General features: G+C 31.9%; 5 protein-coding genes across 5 annotated transcripts; 3 read left to right on the forward strand and 2 right to left on the reverse strand.

Annotated features, from left to right (window-relative positions):
- Nucleotides 1–19: 19 nt before the first annotated feature.
- Nucleotides 20–1,130, reverse strand: PHYBLDRAFT_153760 (hypothetical protein; the record flags this gene model as incomplete). The annotated part of the gene is made up of 4 exons (XM_018433246.1): nucleotides 20–489; nucleotides 564–776; nucleotides 842–910; nucleotides 983–1,130. Coding segments are annotated over 4 exons (900 nt in total), but the record flags the coding sequence as incomplete, so codon positions are not given.
- A 3,381-nt stretch (nucleotides 1,131–4,511) lies between these two features.
- PHYBLDRAFT_160892 (hypothetical protein) lies at nucleotides 4,512–5,494 on the forward strand. The gene is made up of 2 exons (XM_018434291.1): nucleotides 4,512–4,545; nucleotides 4,799–5,494. Exon 2 carries the CDS (start codon nucleotides 5,219–5,221, stop codon nucleotides 5,429–5,431), a length of 213 nt encoding a protein of 70 aa, XP_018283176.1. The 5' UTR covers nucleotides 4,512–4,545; nucleotides 4,799–5,218; the 3' UTR covers nucleotides 5,432–5,494.
- Nucleotides 5,495–7,306: 1,812 nt separating this feature from the next.
- On the forward strand, nucleotides 7,307–8,769 carry PHYBLDRAFT_189627 (hypothetical protein; the record flags this gene model as incomplete). The annotated part of the gene is made up of 4 exons (XM_018439691.1): nucleotides 7,307–7,382; nucleotides 7,787–7,791; nucleotides 7,898–7,903; nucleotides 8,271–8,769. 4 exons carry the CDS (start codon nucleotides 7,307–7,309, stop codon nucleotides 8,523–8,525), a joined length of 342 nt encoding a protein of 113 aa, XP_018283177.1. The 3' UTR covers nucleotides 8,526–8,769.
- Nucleotides 8,770–9,718: 949 nt separating this feature from the next.
- PHYBLDRAFT_160893 (hypothetical protein) lies at nucleotides 9,719–10,559 on the forward strand. Its single transcript, XM_018434292.1, has 2 exons — nucleotides 9,719–10,107; nucleotides 10,194–10,559. Exons 1-2 carry the CDS (start codon nucleotides 10,044–10,046, stop codon nucleotides 10,364–10,366), a joined length of 237 nt encoding a protein of 78 aa, XP_018283178.1. The 5' UTR covers nucleotides 9,719–10,043; the 3' UTR covers nucleotides 10,367–10,559.
- A 654-nt stretch (nucleotides 10,560–11,213) lies between these two features.
- Nucleotides 11,214–12,461, reverse strand: PHYBLDRAFT_184220 (hypothetical protein). Its single transcript, XM_018438903.1, has 4 exons — nucleotides 12,339–12,461; nucleotides 11,984–12,050; nucleotides 11,470–11,876; nucleotides 11,214–11,407 (listed from the first exon to the last, which is right to left on the reverse strand). The coding sequence occupies exons 3-4, from the start codon at nucleotides 11,704–11,706 to the stop codon at nucleotides 11,303–11,305; spliced, it is 342 nt and encodes a 113-aa protein (XP_018283179.1). The 5' UTR covers nucleotides 11,707–11,876; nucleotides 11,984–12,050; nucleotides 12,339–12,461; the 3' UTR covers nucleotides 11,214–11,302.
- Between the last annotated feature and the right edge of the window lie 34 nt (nucleotides 12,462–12,495).

Genomic DNA, 12,495 nt, shown 5'->3' on the forward strand with positions numbered 1-12,495 from the left:
CCAACAAGGTACTGTTTACGGTTTCCCTTGATCTCCATTGAACGATTTGATGCTCGAACCCAGGTTTGGCGAAATGCTGTGCCAATGCATTCTTGAGCGAGTTGTATGGAAAAACCATGAGAGGGACGGCGCGATCAGCTTCGGTGTCAGAGAAAAGAGGATTTCCGCAGTATGTTGGTGGTGTGGTTGTGTATTTTTCGAATGTGCAATTTGGTTGGCGATTGCCTGGTAGGTAAATTGCAAAGCACTTGTTGCAGACGGTGTATTTGACGATGCTTTTTGTCATGAAATTGAAGCCGGTCATAGTCTTTAATGCATCAATGGTGAGTGGGAGATCGGTATCCTTATCAAAGGCAACAAGAAGATGGCGGAAGAATTTCAACATAGCAGTTCCACCTGCTTGAACCAAGTAAAACGCCTGAAAGATAACGCCAAATAGAGCCATGAATTGGCTTGTTTGAGACATTTCATGAATTTTCAAAGAAGCAACTACAAAGGCAAGTATTTCTGTTAATTATTTGTAACACAATTTATGTATATTTCTTTTTTAAATGTATGCATACCGGAAGCAACCATGTCTTCAAAATCTTCAACACCGGCAACCTCAACTTCGCTCTCATCTTCAGACTCATCGCTTGAATCAGGATCGTCATTGTCAGAAGCCAATGATGTTGTCTCGACATCAGACTCTTCGAATTGAAAAATCTCGTCTTCTCTCAAAAAAGGTACACTCTGTACGGTAGTTTCGGCTGATACAATAGAATAATTGTCTTCATCTATAGTAAAACCAGACTATTAGCTATCTAAATTATGATTTATTAAAAAGAAATTTTATACTCACAATCAATCGATGTTTCAGATACATCTACCATCTCAACGTCTGTCTCTTCTTCGACAACTTCTGTATTAACTGATAATTAACAAAAAAAATATTAGATTACAATTTATCCAGTAATGCGCGTACTACTCAAATGTCATTTACCTCGATTTTTTGGGCCAATGTCTAATAACTTATCAGCATTATTATGACACTTAAAGGTCTGTGCATTTTGCAAAATTCCGCCAATTGCATTTTTGGTACATGATGAACATGTACACATAACAGTGTAGGTTTTAGTTGTAGAATTCATAACAGTAAGAATAATATTAATAATAATAAAATAATAAAGAGGTGTATACTATATTTTATTTTCATCTTTTATATGCCTCTTATTTTTGTCATTAATAATGAGTTGATATATCTTGTTCACTATGTCATTGACTACATTGAGCTTACCATCCCTATTAGTAAGAATTACAAATGGATTTTGATGCAGCGATCTTTTCTTAAAAAAAGTGTGCCTGATTATTAATGGGGCTTCAATTTAATAATCACTGATATAATGGCGTAGTTTTTCTCTTTCGCGTTTTTTTAACATGACATCAATTCTCGCTCATTTTGGCAAGTGGCCTTTTTTGGATTTTCTTTTTCTTGTATTTTTTATGACATCAATTCTTGCTCTTTTTTTCAATTTTTTTTGATATACTTTCTTATTAAAAATAAGTCATATATCATACATTATTATATTCTAATAAAATTCGGTATTTTTTGCGATGCAATAAAAATATTATTGAGTCTAAATTAGGTGCATCTGTAACAACAAGTTTTTCCTTCCAGAAAAATAATTAAATACTACATTTAACATTTAATATTTTATTTTTATTTTTTATTTTTCTGCCAAGTCAATCGAAACATATATTTTTTAAGACAATTGTGCGATTTATTGCCTAATTAATAAATATTTGTGTTTGTATCTGTGTTTATTTAATATAATCAGAAAAAATTGCGAATTCCCATCTCAAGAAAAAAATATATTGAAAAACAATGGTGTTTGAAATATTTTTCCAAATTTTGCCAAAATTCAAAAAATAAAATTCGACTGAATCCACCCTCCTTTTGCAGTGTGACTACCGATCTGGTATATATATAAGCTGTTGATCGCCGATCTGACATATATATAAGCTGTTGATTGCCAATCTGGCATATATATAAGCTGTTGACTGCCAATCTGACATATATATAAGATGTTAACTGCCGATCTGGCATATATATAAGCTGTTGACTACCGATCTGATATATATAAGCTGTTGACCACCGATCTGGCATATATATAACTTGTTGATTGCCGATCTGGCATATATATAAGTTATTGATCGCCAATCTGGCATATATATAAGCTGTTAACTACCAATCTGGCATATATATAAGCTGTTAATTGCTGATCTGGCATATATATAAGCTGTTGACTACCAATCTGGTATATATATAAGCTGATGATAGTTGATCTGATATATATATAAGCTGTTGACCACCAATTGGGTATATATATAAGCTGATAACAGGTGATCCACACTATATATAAACATATGATACTCAATCTGATATATATATAAGCTGATGATAGCTGATCTGGTATATATATAAATTGTTGACTGCCAATCAGCTATATATATATAAACTATTAACAGCCTATCTCATACATATATAAGCTGATATTAGTCAATCTAGTATATATATAAGCTGTTGACTGCCAATTGAGTATATATATAAGTTGTTGACTACCAATTGGGTATATATATAAGCTGATAACAAGTGATCTGCACTATATATAAACATATGATATCCAATCTGATATATATATAAGTAGATAACAGTCAATCTCATACATATATAAGCTGAACACTGCTGATCTAGTATATATATAAATAAATGATATCTGATCTGATATATATATAAATCAATAACAGTCAATTTATATTATATATATATATTTATCACATCCAATTTACTACTTATATAAGTTAATAAAATATAATATATAATCAATATTAGCCAATAACATTTGATTTATTACTAATATTAGCCTATAACATCTTATCTATCTCTGATATTAGTCAATACCATTGGATCTATCACATTATATATATTCACACTTGTCAATATCCAAGTCATATCCAATCATCTCGTCAAATATAAGTTACATACTCTAATCATATTTAATCTTTAATTTTATATATATTCACAACTCTTTTATAATCTTTATATATATATATATTTATGTTGATGGCAACGGTGAAATAATGATTTTAATGAAGAATGTTTGAATGTTGCTGCGCACCTCAAGTGTTATAGCGTTGTGTTTTGGTTCTGAGCACCCCTGTTCGACCCTACGCGGTAGCATTCTTTTATTTCGATTTTGTTGTTCCTGATCTGGGTTGGTCTTCCTTTTACTATAGTAAAGTCAAAAGGGCAAACCAACTGGGGATCAAGGAGTATATGTAAAATCAAAGATAGGATAAAAGATACTTTTTATGGATATGAATTGAATTGTCATATATAGTTTTCTAAACTAATACTGCACATTATCTGAATTAGCTATTATATTATATTTAAATAAAAGGAAAGTCATTATACTTTGGTTAATGCTCAGGAATATATTACTGCGCATAAGGAGGTATTGTGGTTAATTATTTTCAGATTGTACGGATTCATCAAAATAATGTCTGATAGTTTTTTTTTGTAATAAAACAACAGTATAATACTACTGTTATAAGTTTTCTTCTTTTAATAATTTGTTTATTAAATTAAAGAGATGTAAAGGAAAAGTCTGTTTACATATTAAGGGAAGGTTTATGATTGCTTGTTATAATAAGACTATTATAAAAGTTAAAATCTCAAGAAATGAAATATAAATAGAGATATTATAGTTCTAGAGTATATTTTTTATTATAGTATAGCAAACGAAAAAATTAATATAAAATAAACTATTTAGCTGAAGTATAAAATAAACATTTAGTTTTTTTTTTTTTAATTTTTTATTATTATTATTTTTGTTTTTTTTTATATTTTTTTTCTTATATTTTTTTCTTTTTTTTTTTCTTATTTTTTATTATTATTTTTATTATTTTGTTTTTTATTTTATTTTTTATTATTTTTTTTTTATTATTTTTTTATTATTTTTATTATTTTGTTTTTTATTTATTTATATTTTATTTTAATGCTTTTATTATATTTATAATAAATTAGCATTTCAAAAATATTGTGAATAAACATATTAATTTTTTTTAGATAAATTCTATTTTTTTTTAATATATATATATATATGATATTCGGCTAGAGCGGAAATATTTGATTTATTTTAATTTTTACCCACCTGCGCACTATATCAAATCCCGGCGGCCATCTAATCGTAGCATGATTCAATCTCCGAAAAAATTCTAAAGACCGACAATGTGCCTCTAATGCCACTTTTCAGTTACTCTTCGTCATTAGCTATTGATAGAGCCAAGAAGCATACAAATACAATCAGTAGAAGTCAAGAAAAGTAGAATTATATGAATTTTATTTTTTGAATAAATATTGATTTCCCAAAAAAAATAAAAAAAATAATAATATTATAAATGCCGACTGAAACCGATATTTTTTATTTATTTATTTATTTTTTGGTATCTTGTGTGCCCTTTAACCGAGGCGACACATTGTTCAAATAATCTCAATTACAAGAGGTATATATATATATTTGATATTCTTTATATTTTTTGTGGAGAGGTTGAAAAGTTGTAAAAAAATATTTTCAATGCAGTCATTGGTGCAATGATTCCAGTTGAGGAATGAGGACGGGGGGTTGTTTTTTCAAGCAGAATAAACAAAAATAATACTTTTATTTATTTATTTATTTATTTATTTATTTATTTTATTTTTCTTCTGTATGCATCTCTTTCAATAACCATACATATTCACATTAACTTGCCATGAAAGTTACAATTGAAATTACTACAATCATACACATGCGCACATGTACGCACACACGTATTTTACCAAGAACATCTCTAAAAATATATTATATTTGTTAAAAGCGCAAGCTTTCACCAAGACCACGAGCAAGTTTTGATATGTACCAGCTAGAAAACAATTACTCGCATTCTCTTTGTATGATAAAGCCACATTATTATGATTTTTTATTTTATATATTTTTTAGGCTCCCTGTAGTATATATTGGCAAAAATAGGAATAATCGATATATATATATTTGAAACGGTGAATAATAAGAAGAGTAGGCGTGTGCAGTGATGGTAACTAATTTTCGTTTGTCGGTATATACCTTGATCGAAAAATATACTTTTACTGTAAAGGTTTAATACTCATGAGAAAAAGGTGGTAAGAATAGCGTGTGTACTTATGGCTATTGTAGAAAGCATATGTACAAAAGAAAAGCTTCCATTTCATGTTAAATCGAGTAATGATAAAGGTGCGTTACATACCAGAAACGAAAGCCAATTTATTGGTGGGGCAAGTTTTTGTTTACAAATAAAGGGCTTTTATCCATTACATACGCTTGGGATAATTCACGGTGATTACAATGGTTCAAAAAATAAGACACAATATTCTTAACTAATATGAATTTTTATTGTGAAAAGAGTTTATTTTGAGTGATAATAGTATTCGTGATGGCACAATAAGTTAAACCTGTTTTGTAAAGAACTTAAGAATAAGTAGTTTCATCACAGAAAGTCAATCGGTTTTTTTTAAAAAGGAAGAGAACCAGAAAATCATAAAATTACAAGGAAGTAAAGTATAAAATTTTTCCACCCCTGGGAAAATATGTATGAACAGGCAGTATGCATCGTAAGAGAGGTAGACGATTGGCTTATTCCCCGTATGACATAGCTCAATAAATAAATAAATAATATTTAAATTTTGAGCCACAACAATTAAACGATGTTTTTCCCCATTTTGATTCTTTGTGTAGATAGAATTTGGAACGATTACAAAACAGTAATAAAAATAAATAAGTTATACAACAATGGTATTGTATTTTAAGAGGTTAAAACCATCGACCACATGGAGGTCAAAGTGAGACTCCAATAACTCCCAAATATTTTCTCATTCACGTTTATTGTCAATCAAATTACCTTGGCCTCATCCCGCACACCAAAGGTATCAACCATTTTTTATTCTCATTATTGTTATTCTATACTTCATCTGTATCCTTCATCACGCGTTTTTTCACCCTGGACAAGAGTCGATGTATTTTGCTTGATGTTAAAAAATCATCTGTTTCTATAGGTGTTTCTATGTGTTCTCTAATCCTTTTTTAGGAATCAGAGATCTATTGCATTGAATTTAAAAAGAAAGAAAGAAAGAAAGAAAGAATGACAAAGATATTGGATTGTCTAAAATTGCACTCAACTCAAATTAATTCTTGGTACAGTTGGCGTTTGTGTGCGTGGATAAACAATATAAAAGAAAGGAATAACTAATTGCCTTTCAATATTAGCAAAATCGTTGCTATTATGGTGGACGATGAGGACTGTAGTGGTATATGAGTTTTGGTTAGGTGCAACTGTACTAATATTATTTTGTTTTTTTCGGCAGTTGCTTTGTGTTGGCAGTTTAATTATTTTCATGAAAAATGATAAAATGGTAAGAAATATAAAAACCTATAAGTCCAGTGTTATTTGATTATGTACTGGATCCGATTGTTTTGCGTGAGTGCGGGTGTGTGCGCAGAATGGTATCCTTTGATGTACCATATTCATTTATTTACGACCAAAACCGATAATTTCTTATGTATACCCATCCGCCAACTAGTCGAAAAGTTTAGTAGCTGTACTCCTAATGATTTGCACCAGTGCTTATTTCCATGTCATGTAAGACACATTAGTATAAAAATACGCCTTTCTTTTTCTTTTTCTTTTTCTTCAGCAGCCACTTGAATGTAAAGTATATCGACCAACTCGGGTGCATCGAAAACTGTAAAATAAATATGAAACTTTTCTTGCTAATTGCCTTGTAAATATTTTCGCAATTACATTTACCGTTCTCTACAAGAGCCTATTTGAAAACAAAGATAATATTTCTTGCTTTAATTAGAACTGTGGAGGCTCAATTAGCATGAAAACAATATTCGACTGTATAAGTATAATTTCTTGAAGACGTCGAGTATATCTGACTCTGGGTATCACATACAAGTACTCTGTTTTTTTCTTCTTTAAAATCAAATACAATAGAAGCTGTTAATAAAATAAGTTAATATAAAGAGTACATAATGATAGAAAAAAACAAATAAGTATTTCTATACTGTCAAATATATACACGGTTATGTCAAGTACTATTGTGGTTACTATTTGATTTTTTGAATTCAAGACATTAGAGTTACAAAGTACTTGTGGCGTCCATTATAATATCTTGGGTTGGTAATATAAAACGAAACACACTGGTATCGAGAGCTATATCATTACGAGAGAGTAAAATGCGTACTTAGTGATGTACTTTGGCGTACTTTCCCTGCCTACTTTAAACTCGTGTTTTAATAATGATTATCGTGTATTTCCGTACTGTGGTAATTAATATTATATATATACATATATATATACCAACGCCTTTTTTGTTAAATATCGAAATTGAAAGGGTTGCTCTAACAAAAAGATCGGATGATTGACTGTCGAGACTTGACCGAAACTTACAAACAATTAGTGTGCTAGATGTACAATTAATAATGATATTTATAATATTATAATCAATCTTACTCACGGGTATTTTAATCAAGATTATTACACCCAAAAGTATTTTACTCAAAAATATTAAAGGCACCCAACAAGTGTTGTACTTTTATATTGAACATTATTTGAATAGTAGTTAAAGCATTGCTGCCACGAATCGTCACGCATCGATAGCTAGTTAAACCCTTATTGTCATTATATTAAAAGAGATATATAGAATTCAATTTGTAATTCTTACTAATAGAGACCGTAAGCTTAGTAGAGTTAATTACATTGATAATAGACTGATATATCTCAATAACCAAGACCAAAAAAAATCGTATAAAACATATTTTTTTTATTTTTATTATTGTAGATAAAGGTACTTCTTCTATTAGATTTCCTGAAACCGCCACACATAGTATACTTTTTTTTGCGAGAAGACAAACCTTTTCAATTCAAAGAAGAGTATGATACTGAGACACTACTATCGCCATTTGACAATAACTATCCGGATTAAAGTGAGGAGTCCAACGATGAGAATAAAGCTGACATTGTTGGTGTCATAGTATTTAAAGATACGATGGATTCAGGTATGCACCTATTGAACAAAGAAATATACATAAATCATATTACAGATAATGATGATACTTATCATAACACTTGCCTTTTTGTAATCCTATGTTTGAAAATGGATGACATTCATCAAGTCACTCAACTAATAGCTCTATTTGGTGTTATATTTCAAGCGTTTTGCTTGGCTCAAGCAAGGAGGATCTACAACACTGAAATTATTCCAATACTTTCTTGTTACCTATGAGAAGGATACTGATCCATATGTCACCGTTGATGTATCGAAAATAATGTCTGGATTCGATCTTATGACAAAACCGTCTTCAAGTACACCATCTGTATCAAACGTAATGTCATATACTTACCAGGGTATCATCAATCCAACTGTTCCTCCGAGAAGCACATTCCGCTCCATCTATCTATGCCAGTAATTCCCTGTATGCCAGACCAGCAATTGAGAAGCCAGTCCCTCTCATGGTATTTCCTTACAGCTTACTGAGAAAATATCTCGTCACAACATTTCCACAAAGTCAAGTCAGATGAGTAAATCGTGCACTAGGGGTCAAGCAAAACAATAGAAAGTACGATGACGGACGTATACGATGATGCAATTTAGACTGATATGCTCGGTGAAGCCGACGGGACCTTTGTAAATCATGCCAATTCTCTCATGTTGACATTGAATGTATATTGGTTTAAGCTGTTTGAAGGACGGATTTATACAGGCGGTGCTTTGTACTTACTTATCAGCAATTTCCCCAAGGAAGACCAAATGAGACCAGAAAATATTATCCTCGTTGATGTCATACCTGGTCCAAAGGAAGTAGAGGACGACTAGATGGACGTATTTCTGGAAACATTTGTTGATGGGATGGTAGACTGTTATGGTGGTATAGCTGTGAGGACTACCAAGTTCCCTAATGGTACTACTGTCTATACTGCTATCATGTATGTCGCTTCCGAGATATCTGCTGCTAGAAATACTGCCGGATTCACAGAACATGGCATGTAAACACATATGGCTGTCATAAATTCAAATGATATATCCCCGTGATTACTGCATCAAGTAAGATCAATTACGTTTGGCGTGTCAATGAAAACTGGGAATCACGGACAGAAGAGATGGTTTCCATATATGACAATATGTGGTTTTGCACAGAATCAGATGTAGAAAGAGAAAATTTGGAGAAGCAGAACGGCATGCAGTTTTCAGAGTTGCATCGCTTACATGATTGTTGATCTCACGCACAATATATTTCTTGTGATAGCGAACCGTATGGCCAGTGTTTGAAATGCCTTTGTATTTTTCCGCTGCTGTTATTGCTCGTATACAACGCTTTGCTGATGATATTCCTCTTCCTCCTGAATATACCGTCTTATTTGAAAAAGTCACGCCTTAGTTCCTATATATGAAGGCAGGTGAGTGGCGATCGTTGTGTCTGGTGCATTTTCTGGTGGTGTTGAAGGAGTTTTTGCCCAAAAGTGATTACAATAACTAGACCAATCTTGCCAAGACATGCCGAAAGTTGAAAGGTCCATTGAACAAGTACTTACATATAGACTACGCAGGCCAGCCCCTTGGTAAATTTGGGGAATAATGCCAGAGTATTTACGAAAAAAAGGAGTAGCACACCAAATATGCATTTGTGTGAGTTGATGCTTGACTTTGGTCTGGTCTTTAAATTTTGGATGTATAACCTTAAGATACACAAGTATAAGTTAAAAAAAACATTAAGACAAACTACCGTAATGGTCTAGAGGTGACAGTAATGAGCGTTTTTCCGGAGAATGCGTTCACTGACACTTTTTTTCCTGTGTATTCCATTAATCTTCTGCTGCGTATAATAATATTTTCCTAAGGCGTCGCGCAAGTGCTATCTGAATCTCATCTACCGTGTCTTCAGTGTATTGATAATGATTATCCTCCTGCATTGCCATTTGACCTCCCGATGTTCCAGCAAGTCGTCAACAGCCTATGGTACAATGTAATCGGAACTAAGACGTCGCCACCAACTACCATGCCATTGAAGTTACAAAATTTGAATACGATGAAGTATGATTACTCTTAATGGCTATTCAAATTCTATGTCAAGGCTTACCAGAATACTTTTCTTTCTGCGGCGTGGGGAGTATTTCACTTGGTGAGAATGTGCTGGTAAACATTTGCATTCAGAAGATGAAGAATATTTCGTTGCTTGGCCAGGAGTTTTTTAGTGAACAGAAGAAATATCGCAGCTCAATTGTGCGGGTTATGTTTTTTTTGGTAGGATAGTTGACGACATCTCTAAATTCCCTGGTCAGATTGAGTACATATTTACTTGTCATCAAGATTGGTAGAATCAAAAGTGTCAACGTTTGGTTTTTTAAAAAGATTTGCGACATGCCATTCTGTCAGAATTAAGCCGTTAGTTGGGTAAGGTCTGAATTTGTGGGTGAGTGGGTTTATTAAGAAGAGTATTGCGTGCATCATCCCGGTGCATCGTCTGCATTCGTATTTCGCGTTGACTACGCACAACATCCAGGGTGGGATCCAAAAGCGCCTAGTCATCCCACTGCCTAGAAAAGTAGTCACGAATAAAAATAGAATTATTTATATTACTAATATAAATAATTATAGTAAGAGTTTTTTTGACTGCGAAAGGGTTTGCCTTTATTTATCTCTCTATTTTTCTTTTGTTTTAGCATTACTTCTTTATCAAATATTTAAAATTATATTGAATTCTATTATCAACGAATAGTAAAAACCGTTATTTATTTTTATTGTTTTTATCAAAAGTATGAAAGACAAAATACCTGTATATTTAATACCCAATGCCCACCATTTTCTTAGCTTTTATCAAAATAAACTTACAGAGAGCGATATTACAATTTCCAACGAAAAAAAACCGTGGATAAAACAATCAAGATTGTATAATTAAATAATTATTTTGTATATATATATATTTCATTAATCGGCTGTAAAATAAAGTAAAATAAAATAAAATAACTATTTATTTATTACTTCCCATCTCGACATTACTACCGCATCATCTTTTATCGATTCAACCCACATCTTTCAAAACAATGAATAAAAATCAATAAAATACTATATACTCTGTACTTTTTTTATTATGCCGTGTGCTATTCCATGCAACAACACGCACCTTTCTCTCCTTCAAAAGTTTGACGTTTCTTGGAATAGCTGGACACTTGGAAAAGCTAATGACTTTTATTCTTTTTGATCATTTCTCCGTCCTTTTAACTTGCTAAAGTACTCTTTGATCTGTGTTATAATATCAACAATTAGGAATTCTAAATAAAAAAAATGACACTTCTTTGTAAAAAGAAAAAAAAAATGTTAAAATTATTTAAACAAAAACCGTGGATTATACTTACTCTTATCTTTCTTGTTCGACAACAAGAAAACCGATTACGCCCAGCTAACTTTTCCGACATAGATTTTGCGCTGTGAATTTTATACGAAAGATGTCTACGAGCTTTCTCTTCCACGACTGAAGACAAAACATACTCTACTTCAGGCTGCATATGGATGTAGCTCTGCACCATGCTAGCAATTGGATGGTTAGATATTGAGAAGGTACCCTCATCAATATTCAATGGCGTAGCTGTCATAACTGCTTGTGTTTGAGAACGGATCACACTGAAAAAAAGGGTGGAAATTACAATGCGCACAGTTGTTTGATAAAAATTGTAAATGTGGGATAGTTTTCCATGTTCACAAGTTGAAAACACAGCTTTACTGTATTCTATTGGCTCGGATATAACAAGCAACAAAAGTTATTCTATTTATTATTATAAAGACTTTGTGAATAAAGTACATGTAGCACCTGTTTCCTTTTTCTCAATTTTTTTAACAAAAAACACAATGTTCTCAACCCCTCAACCTTACAATAAAAAGTGCTATTGCACTGGATGTAGTCAGAACGAACTAGTCTATAGTTTTGTAGCCGGAAGAACTGCTCAGCGCCATAACAAAAGAGCAAGATTAGATGCTATAAGATGTGAAAGTGGTACGCAGTTTGTAGTATTATTCTATTATATTCTACTTTTTCTGTAGTTCAAAAAATAACATGTTTTAACAGAATCTTCTGCCCATAGAAATTCGATGGAGGTTGATGTTGAACGTAGGAAATATTTATTTAAATAAAAATAATAGAGCGTAATTATGTAACATATTCTAAATACAGCCATTTAAACATGTCAATCCAGAACCACGGAAGAAGAGTGTGGTCAGACCAACTTACTTGCTTGGGAAGGAACCCCAGTGTCTGACGATGAGAATGTTCCAGTTACGAATGAGGAGATTCACAACAGCAAAGACAATGGCGATGAAAACAAAGAAAACAATAATGAAGATGTTGTTAAGGTGGAGGTCGAGGAATTTGTTAATGAAGGTTGGTG

The sequence above is a fragment of the Phycomyces blakesleeanus genome, assembly GCF_001638985.1.
Source record: "Phycomyces blakesleeanus NRRL 1555(-) unplaced genomic scaffold PHYBLscaffold_52, whole genome shotgun sequence".
Classification (NCBI taxonomy): Eukaryota; Fungi; Mucoromycota; class Mucoromycetes; order Mucorales; family Phycomycetaceae; genus Phycomyces; species Phycomyces blakesleeanus.